Source organism: Gossypium hirsutum, chromosome D02 (genome assembly GCF_007990345.1).
Source record: "Gossypium hirsutum isolate 1008001.06 chromosome D02, Gossypium_hirsutum_v2.1, whole genome shotgun sequence".
Taxonomy (NCBI): domain Eukaryota; kingdom Viridiplantae; phylum Streptophyta; class Magnoliopsida; order Malvales; family Malvaceae; genus Gossypium; species Gossypium hirsutum.
Window position 1 is genome coordinate 2,218,074 of NC_053438.1, and position 21,465 is coordinate 2,239,538.

Sequence of the window (21,465 nt, forward strand, 5' to 3'; positions counted from 1 at the left end):
ATAGAACGTTAATTTTTTATCCATTCTAAGATGATTTGACGAATAACACAAATTTAAAGGCTAAAAAAGCGAAAACTTAAATAGAAGGCTAAAATGACTTTTTTACAAAGTTGGAGGACCAAATATATTATTATACCTTTTGATTTCTGAACACATGTTTTATAAAACTTATTTTCATAAAAATTATGTAAATTTGAAAATTTATTTGTCGGGTCACTATTTGATTCTATTTGTGAAGTTAAGAAATTTTCACCATCATTTTATCAAATAATAATCATTCTACATTTGTATTATATTGACAAATTTTGACAAATTTATAATTTTGTGTTATTTATTTGTTGAATATGATTACTTTTCATTTTATATATTTTAAAATTGTATTGTTAAAATTTACTGAATACTAATTAATTTATGAATTGCAGAGTTATTGGTTCAAATAGACTTAAACGCATAATTTTCTCTTTTACATATGTAAAAGATAAATTATGATGTTAAAATTATGTATTTTGGGGTTTAACTAAATTTTTTTAAATTTTAGAAGTTTAATGAGATTTTTTTATAAAAAAAATGATGAGTATAATTAATATTTTTAGAAATTTTATAAGATTAATGAAATTTCCCAAAATTTTTAGAATAATTTAATTAAAATTTTCCAAAAATTTTAAAAATAAAATAAAATATTCCAAAAATTTTGAGCTTGGCCACCATTAAAAGGTTAGCCCCTGGCAGAAAGTCATTTACTTTAACCCTACTGGACTCAATGCTTTGTCGGTAAAAATTTAAGTCAATGGAAATATCTTTGAACCACGAATTTGCTTACGCGAGGAAGGAACGTACCGAAAGGGGCACGACTAGTGCATGCGCTAATGTTGTCAACGTAGAAAACCGAGAGTAACCTCGTCAGAGCTAAGAAATTTCTTTGAACCTTCAATTTGATCCACTCCAGTTTCCCCCCGACTATGATTATCGACTTATTGATCCAACAAAATCTTCATTAACAACAGGTGGTGGGAGAAATTAAGAGAGAATGGGCGCTAGCTTGGTGTTTTTCTTCATCCTGCAGCTTTCGTGGCTAATCGGAGCAGCCAATTCTGATTGTCATGAGACATGTGGGAATGTTGCAATTCCGTTGCCATTTGGAATCAAAACTGGTTGCTATAACAATTCGTGGTTTAGAGTCACTTGCAACCAAACCGTTAATGGGCCAAAACCTTTCATCAGTCGCATCAATCTGGAGTTACTTGGTAAATTTCAACCGGTTGAAAACGCCGTATCCGTCAACAATCCGGTAAGTTACCTAAATTGCGGTGATAAAGGAAACAACGGTACCACGGCTTCTTCAAGCGTGGACCTTGCAGACAGTCCGTTTTTCTTCTCAACTGAATACAACGTATTCGGGTCAGTAGGTTGCGGCAATATTGTATATCTCAATAATCAAGCTGCCGATGCAATCACTGTCTGCCTACAACGAAGATGTGGCGACCTGACTTCTAAATTAGGTGGCTGTCAAGCCAATATTTCTGATAATCTTGTTTCCTATACAACAAACATTACAGATATAGAGTTCTCTAATCCTGGGAGCAAGAGATGTACATCTGCTTTCATATTTGATTCTAGTCGGTTGAAATCATCAGATGTAGATCCTCAATTTCCCTACAATATAAGTATTAATATGACGCATGTTCCTGCAACGCTGATGTGGTATTCCGTCATATGCAATTTGGGAGGTCAGCACTTACTATCATCTTGTCGCTAATGACTTCTCCGTTTATTAAAAATGTTATATATTAATTGGTGCTTTTGTTTTCGCATGCAGCTGCGATATGCCAAAAATTAAAACCAGCTGAAAATCCACCTCCTCCAGTTCAATCACCAACTATACCTTTAAATTACAAGTATGGATGCATTGAAAGATGTGGGAATATTGGTATTCCATTCCCATTCGGCATTGAAGTGGGATGTTACATGAGTAACTGGTTCAGAGTAACTTGCAAGGAAACAAGTGATGGATCAAGGCCTTTCATAAGTAGCATCAATCTGCAATTATTGGATGTGTCATTTTCCGAAGGCATAGTTCTCGTCAACTATTCGGTAGTTTATACCAATTGTCTCAGAGAAACTAATGTGGTTGGTGTCAACCTAACAGGCACCCCCTTTCTCTTCTCAGATGTCTTCAACAGATTTGTTTCTGTAGGTTGCGATAGTTTGGCGGCTTTTCTTCGTAGTCCAACGGATGATTATCCTATTAATTGGTGTGCTCAACCACATTGTGACAACATGACTTCCGAAGCTATGTGCTCTAGAGATATTCCTCCGAATCTCAGTTCCTTTGCTGCAAACGTGACACAGATTTATCCTAGTAATGAAAACAATAGATTATGTGGATCTGCTTTCATTGTTGATCAACGTTACCCGGATTCACTAGAGAGAATAATTACAAACCGCAATGACACAAGTAAGCAGTCTCGGTCATACTTCCCCACAACACTGCTATGGGGCACACATAAACGTGGGCTGTGTGAGTTGAGAGAAGGTTCAAACATCTCGTGTCGCTCTGATGGTGCATACTGTTGGGCAAGCTTGAGCGAAACACATCTATGTGTTTGCCATTTGGATTCCTATGGTGATTCTGATGATGTATGCCAAGGTATTGTATTAATCATATGTTTTTGCACTTGACCTTTCCAAATAACATGCACAGATCTAACTCAATTTTATCCATTTTATAAATGACAGAATCAGGCAAATGTGACGATTTAAAATATAAATACTGTCATATGCTTTGTTTGAATACTCAAGGCAACAATTGTTCGTCATTGTTGGAAACGTGATGGGCCGAAAATTTACTTTTTATTACACACTCAATATATTACAATACGAAGATTACAAATATTTTCTCAATGACTAGATAGTCTAGCTGCTGCTAAATTTTAACTCACTCAAGGTTTGCTAACCTTCTCACTCTCACTCACGTTGCTACTCTTATTTCTTTTTCTTCTCATTTTTTCTTCATTACAACACAAGTTCAAGCCTCTATTTATAGGCTGATAAAGTGACAACAAATGTGGCTATTAATCCACTTAATTTCCAGCCACAAAACATCTCAATAATGGAGCACTTTGTATGGCTAAAATTTCAGCACTTTGCATGGCACAAAATTGCTCCACGTCTCATGCTTCTAGATTATGCTTGGAGTGGGTTTGATTTCTAACACTCCCCCTCAAACCCAACTTTCATACCGAGCTTCTCTTTGAATTTGTTGAATGTCTCCACTTTCAACGGCTTTGTGAAAATATCTGCCAGTTGATCTTCTGTCCTGCAATGGACCAACTCCACGTTTTTGTTTTTCACTTGCTCTCGGATAAAATGATACTTCGTATCGAGGTGCTTGCTTCGGCTGTGCGACACCGGATTCTTGGCAAGTGATATAGCGGATTTGTTGTTAACGTAGATGGTAATTGGACCTTCATTTGAAACACCTATTTCTCCCAAAACATTCTTCAACCACATTGCTTGGCATGTACAAGTTGCTGCGGCCATATACTCTGCTTCACATGTTGAGAGAGCAATTGTTTGTTGCTTCTTTGACGACCATGAAAAAACTGCGGAACTGATGTGGAATGCATATCCGGAAGTGCTTTTCCGATCATCCAAGTCTCCCCCATAATCGCTATCTGAGTAGCCAACTAATTTTGAATCTTGTGAGTGGGTATAGAATAAACCATGGTTCATCGTACCTTTGATATATCTCAAAATTCTTTTTGCGGCAATTAAGTGGTCTTGCTTCGGCTTCTCCATGAATCTGCTCACCAATCCTACTGCATATGTAATATCTGGTCGTGTGATTGTCAAGTACCTTAAACTTCCAACGAGACTTTTAAACAGCGTCGGATTTATCGACTCCCTTGTCGAATCAACACTTAGCTTCATCCCTGGATCAGCTGGCGTGACTACTGGCTTGCAATCCTTCATTTTGAACTTGTTCAAAATCTGCTCCGCATATTTCTTTTGAGAGACAAAAATTCCATCTTGCATTTGTTTCACCTCGACTCCAAGAAAGTATGACATCTCACCGATATCTGTCATTTCAAATTCTTTAGTCATAGCTTTCTTGAAATCATCAGACATACCTGGATTGTTTCCGGTGAAGATCATGTCATCCACATATAGGCATACGATCATGATATCTCCATATCCATTCTTCTTTGTGTACAGGGTGTGCTCGTGCGGGCTTTTGATGAATCCATTTCTTCGGAAGTACTCGTCGATCCTTGTGTTCCATGCTCTTGGGGCTTGCTTCAATCCATACAAAGCTTTCTTCAATCGGTAGACTTTGTCCTCCTTTCCTTGTATGCTATATCCAGGTGGTTGTTCTATGTAGACTTCCTCCTCCAAGTAGCCATTCAGGAATGCAGACTTGACGTCCATCTGATAGATTTTCCATTTGTATTGTGCTGCGACCGCTATAAGAAGCCTAATTGTGTCTATTCTTGCGACTGGAGCAAATATTTCATCATAGTCCACTCCTTGTCTTTGCTTGTAGCCTTTGGCGACTAGTCTTGCCTTGTATTTCTCTACTTTTCCTTCTTTGTTGGTCTTCGTCTTGTACACCCACTTGACACCAATCGGGCTATGTCCTTCTGGCAGACTTGTTAGCTCCCACGTGTCATTCCTTCTTATTGCAGCAATCTCCTCGTCCATGGCCTTCTTCCATTTATTGTCTTCAATTGCTTCTTCGTATGTCACTGGATCACATTCTGTCATTAGACAGAATAGTGAATAATCGAACTGCGTCTCTACAGGTTCCGTAGAATTGTAGATGTCGTTGAGACTCCGTGTTCTTGTGGGTGCTTCATCTGAGCTGCTGCTTCCGCTGCTGCTGGTTGGTGACGAAGGGGCTGTTGTACCAGGACTTTGATCATCGCCTTGTTCTTTTTGGTTGATGACATCATTGTCGTCTTCGTTGAAAATAATCCTTCCACTTTCTTTTCTTCTTCACTCCATCTCCAGTAATCCGCTTCATCGAACTCGACATCTCTTGAGATAATCAATTTCTTAGTAAGAGGATTATAAAGTCTGTAGGCCTTACTTCTTTTGTCATAGCCTATAAAGATACACTTCTCTCCTCTATCGTCAAGCTTTTTCCTCTGTTGCTCAGGAACGTGTGCATATGCAATGCATCCAAAAATTTTGAGGTGTCCAACTCTTGGCTTGTGATCGCTCCATGCTTCTTCTGGTGTCTTGTGTCTTACACTTTTTGTTGGACATTGATTCAACAGATAAACTGCGCATTCAACGGCTTCAGCCCAGAAAGTTCTCGGAAGGTGTTTACCTTTTATCATGCTTCTTGCCATATCCAGAATTGTCCGATTCTTCCTTTCTGCAACTCCGTTTTGTTGTGGAGTGCGTCTGGCTGTTAACTGATGAATGATTCCATGATCCTTGCAGAAACTTTCATAAAGCTTTGCAGTATACTCGCCTCCTCTATCGGATCTGAGTATCTTCAAATATCGACCACTCTGTTTTTCCACCATTGCTTTGAACTCCTTGAATTTTTCTAGGGCTTCCGATTTTGCTTTGAGAAAATAAACCCAACATTTTCTGCTATAATCATCAATAAAAGTTAGGTAGTACCTGTTTCCACCGAGTGATTCAATGTCGTACGGACCAGATATGTCGGTGTGTACAATTTCCAATGGTCTTCTAGCTCTTCGAGATTTTCCTACTTCAAATTTCTGCCTATGCTGCTTTCCTTTGACACAGGCTTCACACAGTTGATCTGGATGATTAATACTTGGTAATCCATTCACCATATTTGTCTTCGACAACAGCTTCAAGCCAGAAAATCCGAGATGTCCGTACCTTAAGTGCCACAACCATGATTCATTCTTCAGATCCGTCTTCATGCATTTTACTTCTCCAGACTCGATGTCGAGGGTGAAAAGACGATTTCGCGTCATATCAACTCGAACAACTAATTCTCCACTTTTGTTCCTGATGGCGAGTGAGCGGTCTTTCATATGAACTTCATATCCTTTTTCTAGGAGTTGACCAAGACTGATCAGGTTGCTCTTCAAAGCTGGTACGTAGTAAACGTCTGAGATGTACTTCTTCTCTCCATTCCTTTGTGTTATAACAACCTTGCCCTTTCCTTTGATTTCTGCATGTGAGTTGTCTCCAAAAGTTATTTGTCCATGAACTGTTTCATCTAATTCTGTGAACAGCTCCTTTCTTCCACACATGTGGTTGCTTGCACCGTTGTCGAGATACCACACACTTCTCTTGCGATCTTCATTTTCTCCGTAAGTGAGAAAGACACTTGATTCCACTTTTTCGTTGCCTTCTGCTGCGACTGCTACATGGTTTCTTTCATCCACTTTGTGTGTTGATCTGCACTCGTAACTGAAATGTCCATACTTGTTACAGTTGTAGCATTGTACCTGAGATTTATTTTCTTGAAATTTGCCTCGGCCACGACCTCTAGATCCACGTCCACGGTTGGATGTTTGATAATCTTTATTTTCTTGATATCTCCCATATGATTGATTTCCACGTCCTCATGATCCTCTTCCTCCTCTGTTTCCACCACGGTAGCCTCCACGGTATCCTCTGCGGTTTCCTCTTCCTTGGTTAAAGTTATTACTTGTTTCTCCGTCGTCGATGGACAACTTGCTATGCAAGGCTTGATCAAGATTTTCACTATCTTCATTTAGCTTCATCTTTTGCTCATGGGCTTGCAGAGAACCCACAAGTTCTTCGAGCGACATCTTTGACAAATCTTTTGATTCTTCGATGGCAACGACTACGTACTCGAATTTGCGTGTGAGTGACCATAGAATTTTCTCCATCACTCTTACCTCGTCAAGAGTTTCTCCATTTCGTTTCATTTCATTTACCACCGATTTTACACGATTGGCATAGTCATCGATATTCTCGGAGCTCTTCATTTTTAACATTTCAAATTCAGCTCTAAGTGACTGAAGGCGTACCTTTTTAGCTTTTTCTACACCTTGAAATGATTTTTGCAAAATCTCCCATGCATTCTTCGCGTTCTTCACATCTGATATTTTCTCGAAGGTTGATTCATCCATACCTTGAAAGATACTATTCAAGGCCTTTTGATCCTTCTTTCGTGCTTCTCGTAACGCCTTCTTAGCGTCATTTGATAAAGCTGCTTCTGTAGCGGCATCTCCGGGCTCGATGTATCCTTTTTCAACGATCTCCCAACAATCTTGCGAACCGAGCAAAGCCTTCATTCGAATGCTCCAATTTCCATAATTTGTCTTCGTCAATTGTGGAACTTGTAGCTGAATTACGTCGCCCATATCGACTTGTTAGATGAACACCAAAAGTACTCCGAACTGGACACGAACCGGACACGAACCGAACTCCGAACCAAGCTCCGAACCGTAGCTCTGATGCCACTTGTTGGAAACGTGATGGGCCGAAAATTTACTTTTTATTACACACTCAATATATTACAATACGAAGATTACAAATATTTTCTCAATGACTAGATAGTCTAGCTGCTGCTAAATTTTAACTCACTCAAGGTTTGCTAACCTTCTCACTCTCACTCACGTTGCTACTCTTATTTCTTTTTCTTCTCATTTTTTCTTCATTACAACACAAGTTCAAGCCTCTATTTATAGGCTGATAAAGTGACAACAAATGTGGCTATTAATCCACTTAATTTCCAGCCACAAAACATCTCAATAATGGAGCACTTTGTATGGCTAAAATTTCAGCACTTTGCATGGCACAAAATTGCTCCACGTCTCATGCTTCTAGATTATGCTTGGAGTGGGTTTGATTTCTAACAGTCATCATGTCCAGCAGGATATGAATACATCGATGATATATGCAAATCCATAAGTCCAAGTATCATGACAAAAGACCCTAAAAGATCTCAAATTTTGCCCATCATCGTAGGTATACATTAAATTTACTTTCTTTTTACCAATTTGTTGTCGTTTAGTTAATGATAATTCACTTATTGGCAGAAAGTATGAATCATATTAATACACCTATATATATATGCTTTGTCTTTTTATTTATTTACTCTATTGCAGTAATAAGTAATGTCTTTCATACAATACAGGTTGCGGAGCTAGTATTGGGACAATATTTGTGCTACTTGGTGCATGGCATTCGCACAAACTTCTGAAAAGAAGAAACAATACCAAGCTGAAGCAGAAATACTTTAAAAGAAATGGAGGCTTACTACTGCAACAACAATTGTCCAACAATGAAGGTAAGGTTGAGAAAATTAAAGTTTTTACTTCAAAGGAGTTGGAAAAGGCGACGGATTATTATAACGAGAATCGAATTCTTGGTCAAGGCGGTCAAGGGACTGTTTATAAAGGAATGTTGACAGATGGCAACATTGTGGCTATTAAAAAGTCTAAATTGGTTGAAGAGAAGGTATTAGATGATAAGAAGCTTAAACAGTTCATTAATGAGGTGATAATTTTATCACAAATTAACCATAGAAATGTGGTTAAGCTTTTAGGATGTTGCCTAGAGACCAAAATCCCTTTTTTGGTGTACGAGTTCATCCCGAATGGGACACTATATGACCTACATAGGCCAAATGAAGAGTTCCCATTGACTTGGGAAATACGCTTACGAATTGCAATTGCAACTGCAAATGCTTTATCCTACTTGCATTCAGCTGCTTCTGTCCCTATTTATCATCGAGACATCAAATCTAGCAACATACTATTGGATGATAAATACAATGCAAAAGTTTCGGATTTCGGAACTTCAATATCAGTTGCGCTTGAGCAAACTCATGTAACCACTCGAGTACAAGGAACTTTCGGATATTTGGATCCAGAGTATTTTCGATCAAACCAGTTCACAGAAAAGAGTGATGTGTATAGTTTTGGAGTTGTTCTTGTTGAACTTATAACAGGACAAAAACCCATCTCTTCAAGTGAATCAGAGGAAGTGGTGAGAAGCTTGGCAAACTTTTTTCTACTCTCAATGGAGGAGAATGCCTTACTCAACGTTGTTGATCCATTGGTAATGAATGGTAATGCAAAAGAAGAAATTGTAGCGGTGGCTAAGCTAGCAAAAAGATGCTTGAATCTCAATGGAAAGAAAAGACCTACAATGACAAAAGTTGCAATGGAACTAGAACAGATCAGATCGTTGAAGGAAGCTAATGTCATTGAACAAAATGCCTATGAAGATTCTGATATAGATGACATGATCGAAGCTTCGGATATTGCTTCTTGTTCAACGTCTAGTTCAATTACAAACGATAGTGTAACTTATCACAGTGTGACACTTTGAACTGCAAGTAAACATCGCAACCCAATAAGCGTCGAGAGAAAGCAGAAAGCAAGGCAAAGAAAGTGGAGTCCTTGGGGAGGACCTTGTCAAGTTAATGACGTTGGACGTCTCACCCAATCAAGAAAAGACTATGCACTCTCAGTAGCTCAAGGAATGGACAATTTCAAGGAAAGAGGTATAACCATCTCTTAAAAGATTTATTTTACCGCTTTATTACTGTTCTTTCTTTTTTGTTTGGCTCTCATCTAATTCTTAGGGACTTAAGCATTGAAAAACGTCTCAAAACACAAGTTTCAATGCCTTCATAATTCACCTTGTGTTTGCAAGCCCCAAGCTGCCTAGATTCAACATGTAAATAGACTAGTATTTTACTCTCTCTTTTTGAAACTATATTTAAATATGAGGTTGATTTATATTTCTAAGCTGTTTTACTTTTGAAATTTATATTTAATATACTATTAAGGGAGGTCAACTCTTTCTAAAGAAGTTTCCGAAATATCGTTCATTGAGAGCTAACAAACCCTTTAATAGGTTGATATTGCCTTAATCAAGATTTGACTTCCGACTTTGCGAAGAGCCCAATTGATTGAAGAGGCGAGTTCACAGAGCAAAAGTGCGTGGCGCACAATCACTTGCCAAGTAAATGTGAGCAACATCAAGTGGTAGCATAAATCCTCACGCTTACTTGGCAAGTGACTGTGTGCCATGTACAATCCTATGAGACGTTCATCTTCTGTGAATCTGCCACCTCAAACGTTCGTGCTATCCACAAAGTCGAAAAAGAAAAAAACCCTGACTGAGGATAATATAAACCCATTGAGTGGTCCATCGACTCTCAAACAAATGACATTTTGAAAACTTCTCCGACAGAAATTGCCCTCCCCTCAACAATAATTATTTTTCTATATATTCAAGGTATCCTCCAAGTCCGTTTTACAGTCCATAGAGACCAATCCTTTCGCGGTTCGTGGTTATCCCTCCCGACAATGTCATCTATGGTTCAAACCCGAGTCTCCTATTAAAAGTATAATGTGTCTTATTATTACATCCAACACTTGTTGGTGACAAAAATCAAATTATAATATAAGAGAAATATCCAATTACGCTAGTGTAAAATTTTCCGTAACTTAAGTGGATTGTTACAATACTAATAGTATAAAAGGTTAAGAATTAGTGTAAAATCACTTAAGTTTTATACCGGTGTAAACGAATCTCTGCACTAAATTCTTTTTTTTTGGGGGGTAAATTAAATCTTTTAATTTTTAAACAAAATAAACACCAAGAATGTGGATCAATGTTTATGATATAAACTATTAACACATATAGATTAGAGTATGTACTCCACTCCTATAACTTTTTGTACAAAATAAACATTAAAGTGGAAAACAAGATTACAAGATTAAAAAAAAATTATAAAAACTGGATAAATAACCTGAAATGATAAACAGCAGTCGCAGTGAAAATTAGAATCAAGGAACACGTTCCAGTACTCGCTGTAAAGCCTTTTTGATACCTTCTTGATCAAGGGATGTTGCCAGTTGAATCTCCTGAACCTGAACTTGAAATAAAATCCGATTAAAACGCGAAAAAGTTCGACACGAAAGAACCGAAATGATCACACGACGGATTTACCTGTCTTCCTGCACGAGCTAGGAGGGTGAACATATTGTCACTAGGTGGTGCCTGCAACCGGATGATCGAAAAATTAACGATATTATATTATCAGGACTTTCATTTTTCTTAAAAGTATTCATGTATGATCAAGAACAGAGTAACTTACATTTGAAAGCCAAAGCTGCAAATCTTGAGAGACTACCCGTTTTTCGAACCCTTGTCGACTAATACGTACATCATTTATACTGGTTAAGAACATGAATATTACAGAAATGAAACAACATTAATGAAGATTTTGATTTTGTAAAAAACAATCCAATAAAGGAAACGAAAGCATACCCGTCTTCCTGCAGAAGCTCTTTAAATATTGCGTCAAGCCCTGGAAGCGGTTCAATGGTACTACTATTGCTTGTAGTCAAGGAATCAGAATCGGCTGAACCATCCTGAGAAGTTTAAACCCATTTATTCTCAATGGAATTGAAACTAAAATTCAAGTTGAAGATTATCAATTATAGGTTCAAATCACGAACCTGAGGGATCACTTTATCCAATGTTTCCAACAGTGGATCCTCCTCCAACTGTTTGATTGATAGAGTTAACCTCGACTTGCCCCTGCATAAAATCGCAACAATAACATCCTTGGAATATCATATTCTCTCATACGCATGCCTGAATGTTCATTCAACAATGTAGTTAACACTAGAAGCTGCACGAACTCACCGATCAATATTAACAACCTTCACTCTAACATCATCCCCCTCAGTCAAGATGTCTCGAACATCTTGAACTAAATCCCAAGAAACCTCTGAGACATGAACTAGTCCGGTGAGATGATAAAGTCCTGCATCAGAATTATACGATAATAAGGTTCACAAAATGCAGAAATGGAATGGAGAAACTAGAGCTAGACAAATCAAAGACCAAAAATACCATCTGGGAAGCGTAAGTGAACAAAGGCACCATAATCCTCAACAGAACCGACCTTTCCTTCAAAAACATCGCCTACATTAATTTGTGTAGAAAACTTTGTCCATACAGCTTCCTTTTCCGAGAATATCAATTTCCTGCTCTCTTCTTCTGCTTGGATTACCTAAAGTAATAAGATGAAGTACTTGAATTACTAAAATCGAAGGGATGTTTTATGAAATGAAAGAAGAACATTAACATTGCAAAGATTAAATTTGAAATAAAAGACAAACTCAATACCTTCACTGAAAGAATTGAACCAACCAAACCTTTGGCAATCTGATGGATAGTTTTGTTGGGTTCTACATCATATATTGTCATAAAAAAATGGTAATAGATTAGGTTTCAGTGCTATCATAAAAAGGACTGAAAATATAAAAAAAAGAAAATCTTGAGATATTCTTTGCATTTAAGTCCATGCACAAAGGCTAAGAAGGCAAAAGGACTGGAAATTACTTGATTTCATAGAAATTCAATCTTAAATCTATGCCAAGGGATAAAAGGTATTTGAACCTCAAGTTTAATTCAGTTAATTCATGCAATCACTCTTACAAGGAAACATTGTGTGGGATTTGAGCCCCTTCCGTATCCTAGATTGGGGCCTCATTTGTACAAACAAAAGATTTAATACTGTAGAATCAAACTAATACAAAGCACGGTCAATAAAGAATTGAAAAAAACCAGACAAAACTCACTCGTGACATATGCATGCACATGACGAGACTCGAATCTAAGTATTTAAAACCAACAAGCATACAAATCACATGTTCAATTAAAGCATACAAATCAGTCTACTAAAACATCCCAACATATGATATTCTACTAGAAAGTAAGAACAAACATTTCTCAATTCCATAATCCACATTTGCAAGTATGCAATTTACCCTTTTTCCTATGTTACTTAACCTATATTCAAAATGTCAAAAAGACTGGGAAATTTGAGACTTCAAATTTCAAAATACATAACCAAATTGAGAGCAAATCCACAATTAAAACAGTACCTTTACAAGAATGTGAAGGACTCAATTGAGGAAAAGGAAGGAAACCCACAAGCGAATAAAAGCGAACCAGCAAACCACCACCATTAAATCCTTCAACTCTACCTCCATAGATGAACCCACTGTGCAAATATGCCCTAGCTGCCTTCCAATCAGCAGACCTCTACTTCTTTGCAGGAACTAAGTATTAGATTGTATATACAAAGTATTAAAGCACTGAACTTGAACAACCAAAAAAATACATCCCCCATTATCATAAGTTGAATAAAAATGAAAAACTCATTAAAAAAAAAAAGGGGAAAAACAAAACACACCCGTGCTGGTGCTGGTGCTGGTTTAAGCTCATCAGTGGATACAGAGTTGTCAAGAATAGCAGTAACAGCAGCTTCAGCTTGTTGGGAGTTATCAGTCTTGGGATTAGCTGAAGCAGATGAAGCAGAGACTTTAAGATGATATAATGATGACGATGAAGGCTTTCTGAGAAGGGAAGGTTTGGAGTATAAAGTGGAGAGCTTTGTGTGGTGTACGAAACAAGATAATGAGGAAACATCGAGATTGAAGAGCTGAGAAAGGAAAGAAACTGAGCCAAGTGTTGCAGTGGATACAGGCATTGTGGGAAAAAGGTGGTAAGGGAAAATATGGGTTGGAGAAGAAGATTGGATGATGATTTTTGTACATTTGATTCAAGTTGGGAAGGTGTGTCTGGTCAGTTTTTAGAAAGCTATGTGTCATTTCTATGCCCACACATCTGTTTACCTCTCGAAATCTATTTGTTTTTACCATTGGTCCCCCCTCTTTGATCATGCCATGTTTGGCTACCTCAATTCCCATTGCACCATTCATTGTACTTGTTACTGGTTTTGATATGACTTGAATTATTTGCCCTTTTAATAAGCTTTTACTTGTTCGAGTAATTCGTACATGTTTAGAATCTTTGAATATTTGAATAAAATTAAATTTTAAAATGTTTAATATTATTCAACCTTAAATTTTGAGTTTATTTGACTTGTTTTTAAAATATTTATTTATTTTAAAATTTTGATAAACTTGAAAGGATACATAAAAGTAGACATGTTCAAATGTTGAGTTATTTATCCAAATTTAAAGGTTTGTCGAAAATTTAAAAAAAAAAATTAGGCATAAATATTAAGCCCAAAAAATATGTTTGGGCAAAAAAAATTAACTCTACTTAAAATATAGGTCAGGATCAAAGCTCAAACCTTCAAAACTTAAACATGGATTAGCTTGTTTTCTAAGTTTATAATATATTATATTATATTAATTTTATATATTATGTAATTTATAAGTTGTCATGTGTCATCATCGAATTTATCATCAGTGTCACGGAGTATAAATTCAAGTACCACTCCTATAGCTCGATTGGCATGATCATTATTATCAATATAGAAAGACGTGGATTTAAATGCACTCAAGCGTATTATCCTCTTATTTATGGGTTGGAGAGGAGTTATAGGTAAACATAATGCCTAGAAGTACTCATAGCCCCTCCTTAACTCATAAATAGGAGGATAATGTGTTTTAGCACACTCAAATCCACGTACTCCTGTATTAACAATAATGTCTAAATCAATCGAGCTAAAAATCAATCAACAAATATTAATACATTCTAAAATTGAAAATAAAAAAGTGCATTGATACTAAATTGATTAGGTTTTATGAGATTTGGTTGGCAAGGTCAATTGGTAATGGTTAAGACGAGGGGAGGTTTGCTCTCTTGCAATCTCATTCAATTCTAAAGTGAATGCTTTGCTTGGATTTTATAGCGACGCGCGTCTCAACTGCCATTTTTTCTTACATCCGTTACAATTTTATCAAGGAAAGCTTTATTTTCCCCCACGCGCTTCATCTTTCCACTTGCGGTGCCCACTAATGTTTACATCATTTTCTATTCTTCAAATCTATATATGCCATAAATTAATATTCATACAAACATTAAAAAACAAAAATTGTGGAGATTTTTCATTTTCATTTAAATATTTTTATATTTTTAGAAAATTTATGAATTGTTTTTATATTTAATTTACATCAAAATAAGCACATTTTTATTTTTGACACAACTTTTAATAATAAATTTAGCCTTTAATATTTATTTCTTTTGTTATTTTAATCTTCATCCTTCAAATTTTAGTCATTTTTTTTCTTTGGACAAATAGTTGATTAAATTGTTGTTGGCGTGACAGTTTGCATGAAAATTCATGTGTACTTCATTACTACCGTAGATAATTGAAATTTTTATTAATTTTATGTATTTTTTTGAATTTTTATTAAGTATACACAAATTGTTACGTGGGTTATCACATCGCTACCATTAAAATTTTTGCATTTCAATCAATTTTTCTACCCAAAGAGAAATAATTTATTTAAATTTTGAAGGTTGAGGATCGAGGTGATCCAAAAAAAATAATAGGGCCATAATGACAAAGAAAAGCAAACCGTACAGGATAAATAGACTCGTTTAAAATATAAAAAAAAAAACCTAACATAATTTTAACTGTATTAATCATTGGACTTACATTTTTAAATCTAAAAATAAATAAAAATAAGAATTAAATTTTATAATGTATGAAAAGAGGAGGGAGTTAAAAGGAAGAAACTATTGATAAAATATGTATAAATGTTCTAAAAAGTAATAATGTGATGGAAAAATTGAAAATTATGAAAAGAGTTATATTTTCAAAATTTAAAAAAGAAAACATAACAAGCGCGTGGGCTTAGTAATTAACTCCCCATTACAGAACCAGGTCCACCGTTGGTGTCTGCAACTTTCTCCTCTTCCTTCTTCCCTCCCCTGTTTACTTTCACGTTAAATCCTATTTCATTCATTTTCCCACCACCCAAACAATCCCAAAGAGAAAAAAAAAACCACCCATAGCCAGAAAGCAAGCCAAAAAAAATGTCAGACGATGAAACAGTGGAAGAGTACTTATTCAAAATAGTGATAATAGGAGATTCAGCCGTCGGTAAATCCAACCTCCTTTCTCGATTCGCACGAAACGAGTTCAACGCTCACTCAAAAGAAACCATTGGAGTTGAGTTTCAAACCCAGAGCGTTGAAATCGACGGAAAAGAAGTTAAAGCTCAGATTTGGGACACTGCGGGCCAAGAACGTTTCCGTGCTGTAACTTCGGCTTATTACAGGGGTGCTTTCGGTGCTTTGTTGGTTTATGATATTAGCCGAAGAGCTACGTTCGATAACGTTGCTCGGTGGCTTGATGAGCTTAACTGTAAGTGCTTCTTCTTTCTTCTTCTGGCTCTTGTTCTGGTTTTTGGGTTACTGAGAAAGTTTTTTTTTTTTTCTTGTTGGTTTTATGCTCGGAATTGCATGGTTGGGATTTCAACCTCTTGAAACAACAGTATCTGATTTTCATTTGTTTGCTTTCTTTCTTCTTAAAATATAGTTGAAGTACAATCCGAAAAACAAGGGTAATAATGCATAAAGAGATTTAACTCAATTAACATAGATATTATTGTTAACGTAGAATATATGGATTCTGAAATGTATTATCTTTCATAAATTAGATAAAAATTATGAATAATTTTAAATATTATATTAAAAGAACAGATATAATAAGAATCTATAATAAAATTATTTAAAAAATAATAATAATATTGTACACTATCTTCGTTTCTACCAGGTACTAAAAAGTACAGTTTTAAATATTAATATTAAATTTTGTACTGGTGTATTTTTTTTTTCATTTTCGATTAAAATGTCACATAGAAAAATAAAACTATAAAAAAATCAAATTACACAATATATAAATGTTAAAATTTAATTTTTTAAAATCAAAATTAAGTTGACATAATGTATAAATATTGAGGATTAAATTTGCTAGTATATCAATTTAAAAACTGTTTTTTGTTAATCATTTTATAGTTGGTGATAAAAAGAAGATAAAATCGAATAATCCAGTGACTGTTTTGTAATTTTTTATAATTGAGTGGCGAAAAAAAATTACGTATTTACCCAATTTTTTATTTGTAACCTCTGTGGAACAAATTTTATTGCTACTGATAGCATAAGCCATGCTTCTTTTGGATTTTTATACGTTATTTCAAATTGTTTATCACGAATCAAAACTTGCAGCACATTCGGATACAACAGTGGCAAAAATGCTGGTAGGGAACAAATGCGATTTGGAAAACACAAGGGAAGTGAGCTTAGATGAAGGTAAAAGCTTGGCAGAATCCGAAGGGTTGTTCTTCATCGAGACGTCTGCGCTCGATTCGACCAATGTCTGGACTGCGTTCGAGATCGTTATCCGAGAGATCTATAACAATGTGAGCCGGAAAGTGTTGAGTTCGGATTCGTACAAAGCCAGGTTAAGTGTTAATAGGGTAAGCCTAGTGAATGATGATGAGTTGAAGCAATCTAAGACCAAGTACGCATGTTGTTCTTCATAGTTTTATGTTTCTTTCCATTGCAATATCAAAAGGGTTTTCTAATATTACTGTCTTTTTGCCTTGCATTAACTTTGTTATATAATGGAATTTGAAAACTTTTGGTTTTGAATTACTAAAAGTATAATGGAGTTCTATTCTAGAGTTAAATTGTATTTTGTCCCCTCTACTTAGAAAATAGATAAATTAGTTCTTAAATGTTAGATCAAAAGAGTAAATTGGTCCTTTTTGTTAAAATTTTCATACATTTGTACTCTTAAAAATTAGCGTGGCTGACAGAATAATCAAACAGTGACATGTGCAATGGCAGATCTAGAAATACGACTCGCGGGGCAGGGGAGAAGTCAAAAAAAAATTTTGGGGACTGGAATTAGATTATATATTTTTATGATAGTAAAAATATAATTTTATCATTTTAATAGCCTATATTTTTATAAATTTTAGAGGATTAAATCAATTTTTTTATCTTTTTTGGGGGCCAAAGTGTAATTTACCATTACTAATTTAAAATTTTATAAATTATAAATAGTTCAAATAATTTATTTTTCTATTTTAGGGGGGTTGGGGCTCTATCAGCCCCCTAAATCCGCCCCTGGGCATATGTCATGCCACGTGCACCACAGATTGATATATAGAGTTTAGTTTTTAACAGAAAAAATGGATACATTTTTTAACTAAAATCATATTGCTCTTTAATCTAATGTAGAAGGTGTTGGGAAGAAACCGAACAACCGAAACAAAGCGAAAGCACAACCGGTGTTCTTTCTCTCCTTATAACTCCTGTCAAAAATTATGGCAAGCACAATAGCACAAGATATGTTCTCTAGCAACCTTAATCAACCACAAATCAACTAATGCAACCACAACAAAAATAAATAGAGACACCGGTATTTTTACGTGGAAAACCCCTTTAAATCAAGGGTAAAAAACCACGGGACTTTAGAGTCCGATAAAGAGCTCTACTATCATCAAATGTTCGACTACAAGATCACAATATCAAGCCTACAACAAGCATTCAACTCCGACAAGGCTAACAACATGTAATCTTTAGCAAAAGAGAGAAAAATGAGAGAACATCACCAAAAAACGTAGCTGCTGAAAAATGGGTATTTCCGACGCTACAAGACTCGGATGAAAAATTCGACAGTCAAAGTCAAGAACACCTTATCACCTAGCTGCTGTCCAAAAATCAGCTCAATCGAACCACGGATGGACCTTCGATCGAAGAGTTGATCACTGCTGCACCAAGCTTGAAAAACTGATTTTTCTATTCTCTTTCTCTCTATTTTTTTTTTTAGCTCTCTGCAGAAATTTCTGCCCACTCCCACGTTAATAAGCCAAAAAATTGGCTTTTGACAAAACCAAAAGAAAAGGAAGGCAAAACATTGTGGCAGAAAATATGGGTTTCCCACATAGTGGGACCCATACCCAACAAATCTCCCCCTCCAACTATGTGGGGAATGCCTCCATGCCGGAGGTCAAACAACATGCTTTAAACTTTCCTCTTGGTAAGGCCTTCGTCAACATATCAGTACCATTATCATTAGTGTGTATCTTATCAAGCTCTAACAGCTTAGCTTCAAGAACATCTCGTATCCAATGGTACCTCACATCAATATGCTTAGATCTAGCATGAAAAGTTGAGTTCTTACCAAGATGAATAGCACTCTGGCTATCACAGTACAGGACATACTTCTCTTGAGTAAAACCAAGCTCATGCACAAACTTCTTCATCCAAAGCATCTCCTTACACGCTTCGGTTGCTGCAATGAACTCTGATTCGGTGGTGGACAATGCAACACACTTTTGCAGTCTCGATTGCCATGCCACAGCTCCCCCTGCATAAGTGATTAAGTAACCTGAAGTAGATCTCCTCGAGTCAATGTCTCCGGCCATGTCTGAATCTGTATACCCAACAAGAACAGGTTTCTCATTGCCGAAACAAAGTTTCATGTTGGAAGTGCCACGAAGATATCTCATAATCCACTTCACTGCATTCCAATGCTCTCTGTCTGGATTAGAAAGAAACCGACTAACTGTACCAACGGCATAAGCCAAGTCTGGTCTCGTGCAAACCATTGCGTACATCAAACTACCCACGGCTGAAGAGTAAGGAATTTTCTGCATCTCTTCCTTCTCCTTTTCTGTGGAAGGACTATGCTTAACACTCAATCTAAAGTGCATAGCAAATGGAGTATTCACCGCTTTAGCTTTGTCCATACTAAACCTTTGAAGTACTTTCTCAATGTACCTCTCTTGTGATAACCATAATTTCTTGGCCTTTCTATCACGTGTCAGTCTTATGCCAAGAATTTGCTTTGCTGGCCCCAAATCCTTCATTGCAAAGGATTTACTCAACTCTTGTTTCAACTTCTCAATTCTAGAAGCATTCTGACCAACAATAAGCCTATCATCAACATAGAGCAAAAGAATAATAAAATCATCACCAGAGAATCTCTTAACAAACACACAATGATCAGAAGTAGTCTTCTTGTAGCCTTGCTCCCCCATAACAGACTCAAACTTCTTGTACCATTGCCTTGGAGCTTGCTTCAAACCATACAAGCTCTTCTTCAATCTGCACACATAGTCATCTTCCCCTTGTGCAACAAAACCCTCTGGCTGCTCCATGTAAAGCTCTTCTTCCAAGTCACCATGAAGAAAAGCAGTTTTCACATCCATTTGTTCAACCTCTAGGTCATAACAAGCTGCCAAACTCAGTATAGTTCTGATAGAGGACATCTTCACAACCGGAGAAAATATTTCTTCAAAATCAACCCCCTTTTTCTGAGTATAACCCTTGACGACCAATCTAGCTTTGTATCGTGGAGATGAAGACTTCTCTTCTTGCTTCAACCTGTAAACCCACCGATTATTCAAAGCTCTTTTGCCCTTAGGCAGTTTCACCAATTCAAAAGTATGGTTCTCATGCAAGGATTGAAGTTCGTCTTTCATCGCTTCAACCCACTGATCTTTGCATTCACTCTCCATAGCCTCTTCATAACATTCAGGTTCTCCCTCGTCAGTCAAAAGAACATATTCATCAGGAGAATACCTGACAGAAGATCGTCGATCTCTGGAAGACCTTCGAAGTGGAACTGCTGGTGGAGCTATAGGTGCTTGTTGTTGATCATTCACAACATCATCCATGTGAGTATCAAAGTCACCTATAGTCTGATGGTCACCACTAACATCACCATGCACATCATCCTGGATAGGATCTGGTGAAGAGTCTAGGGGAACCGGATTCACATCGATCAAGTCACCACTACCTTGTGAATCCACTTTCTCCGTCTTATCAATGTCATCAATGGTCTGATCCTCAATGAAGACAACATCTCTGCTTCTCACGAGTTTCTTCTGAACTGGATCATAGAGTCTATAACCAAACTCACCATCTAGACCATAACCAATAAAAATGCATTGTCGAGCCTTGGCATCCAACTTGGATCTTTCATCCTTTGGAACATGAACAAATGCTTTACAACCGAACACACGTAGGTGATCATATGACACGTCTTTACCAAACCAAACTCTATCTGGCACATCACCTTTCAAAGGAACACTAGGAGACAGATTTATCACGTGTCACTGTATTCAAAGCTTCAGCCCAAAATGATCTTGGTAACTTTGCATCTGACAACAAACATCTGACTCTCTCAATCAATGTTCGGTTCATTCTTTCAGCTAACCCATTTAACTGTGGAGTCTTTGGTGGTGTTCTCTGATGTCTGATTCCCTGTCGCAGACAATACTCATGAAACGACCCTGTGTACTCGCCACCATTATCAGTACGAATGCACTTCAACTTTTTCCCAGTTTCCCTTTCAACTGATGCTTGAAACTATTTAAACACCTCAAAGACTTGATTTTTAGACTTCAAAGTGTAAACCCATAGCTTTCTTGAACAATCATCAATGAAAGTCACAAAGTAAAGTGCACCCCCATGTGATCTTACTTTTATCGGACCACAAACATCTGAATGGACCAACTCTAGCAACTCTGATTTCCTATGAGGAGGATGGCTTCTAAATGAAACTCTTTTCTGCTTTCCTGCTAGACAATGAGCACAATTCTTCAGTGTAGCATTCTTTAAACCCGAAAGTTGATTCTTCTTCGCTAAACAGCTAAGCCCCTTCTCACTCATGTGACTGAGTCGTTTATG

General features: G+C 36.6%; 4 protein-coding genes across 5 annotated transcripts; 2 read left to right on the forward strand and 2 right to left on the reverse strand.

Annotated features, from left to right (window-relative positions):
- Positions 1–6,531: 6,531 nt before the first annotated feature.
- On the reverse strand, positions 6,532–7,529 carry LOC121214414 (uncharacterized). Its single transcript, XM_041088011.1, has one exon. The coding sequence runs from the start codon at positions 7,323–7,325 to the stop codon at positions 6,558–6,560; it is 768 nt and encodes a 255-aa protein (XP_040943945.1). The 5' UTR covers positions 7,326–7,529; the 3' UTR covers positions 6,532–6,557.
- A 452-nt stretch (positions 7,530–7,981) lies between these two features.
- Positions 7,982–9,301, forward strand: LOC107934834 (putative wall-associated receptor kinase-like 11). The gene is made up of 2 exons (XM_016867345.2): positions 7,982–8,006; positions 8,102–9,301. Exons 1-2 carry the CDS (start codon positions 7,982–7,984, stop codon positions 9,298–9,300), a joined length of 1,224 nt encoding a protein of 407 aa, XP_016722834.2. The 3' UTR covers position 9,301.
- Positions 8,730–13,600, reverse strand: LOC107934850 (30S ribosomal protein S1). 2 transcript variants are annotated; one of them, XM_016867361.2, is made up of 11 exons: positions 13,193–13,600; positions 12,882–13,041; positions 12,121–12,182; positions 11,845–12,004; positions 11,635–11,755; positions 11,445–11,526; positions 11,254–11,357; positions 11,081–11,159; positions 10,933–10,983; positions 10,733–10,853; positions 8,730–9,112 (listed from the first exon to the last, which is right to left on the reverse strand). In XM_016867361.2, the coding sequence occupies exons 1-10, from the start codon at positions 13,487–13,489 to the stop codon at positions 10,770–10,772; spliced, it is 1,200 nt and encodes a 399-aa protein (XP_016722850.1). In that variant the 5' UTR covers positions 13,490–13,600; the 3' UTR covers positions 8,730–9,112; positions 10,733–10,769. The 2 variants fall into 2 exon arrangements, with proteins under 2 accessions (XP_016722850.1, XP_040943944.1); XM_041088010.1 differs by lacking the exon at positions 8,730–9,112 and adding an exon at positions 9,655–10,315.
- Positions 13,601–15,543: 1,943 nt separating this feature from the next.
- On the forward strand, positions 15,544–17,450 carry LOC107934815 (ras-related protein RABA5e). Its single transcript, XM_016867328.2, has 2 exons — positions 15,544–16,123; positions 16,987–17,450. Exons 1-2 carry the CDS (start codon positions 15,793–15,795, stop codon positions 17,301–17,303), a joined length of 648 nt encoding a protein of 215 aa, XP_016722817.2. The 5' UTR covers positions 15,544–15,792; the 3' UTR covers positions 17,304–17,450.
- Positions 17,451–21,465: the final 4,015 nt, after the last annotated feature.

Coding starts and splice junctions, on each gene's coding strand:
- LOC121214414 (XM_041088011.1), bottom strand. CDS start 7,325: ATGGGCGACGTAATTCAGCTACAAGTTCCACAATTGACGAAGACAAAT.
- LOC107934834 (XM_016867345.2), top strand. CDS start 7,982: ATGATAATTCACTTATTGGCAGAAA. Junction 8,007..8,101: donor AATTCACTTATTGGCAGAAA/GTATGAATCATA, acceptor CATACAATACAG/GTTGCGGAGCTAGTATTGGG.
- LOC107934850 (XM_016867361.2), bottom strand. CDS start 13,489: ATGCCTGTATCCACTGCAACACTTGGCTCAGTTTCTTTCCTTTCTCAG. Junction 11,527..11,634: donor AAGGTTGTTAATATTGATCG/GTGAGTTCGTGC, acceptor GATTTTATGCAG/GGGCAAGTCGAGGTTAACTC. Junction 11,358..11,444: donor TGGATAAAGTGATCCCTCAG/GTTCGTGATTTG, acceptor TAAACTTCTCAG/GATGGTTCAGCCGATTCTGA.
- LOC107934815 (XM_016867328.2), top strand. CDS start 15,793: ATGTCAGACGATGAAACAGTGGAAGAGTACTTATTCAAAATAGTGATA. Junction 16,124..16,986: donor GTGGCTTGATGAGCTTAACT/GTAAGTGCTTCT, acceptor CAAAACTTGCAG/CACATTCGGATACAACAGTG.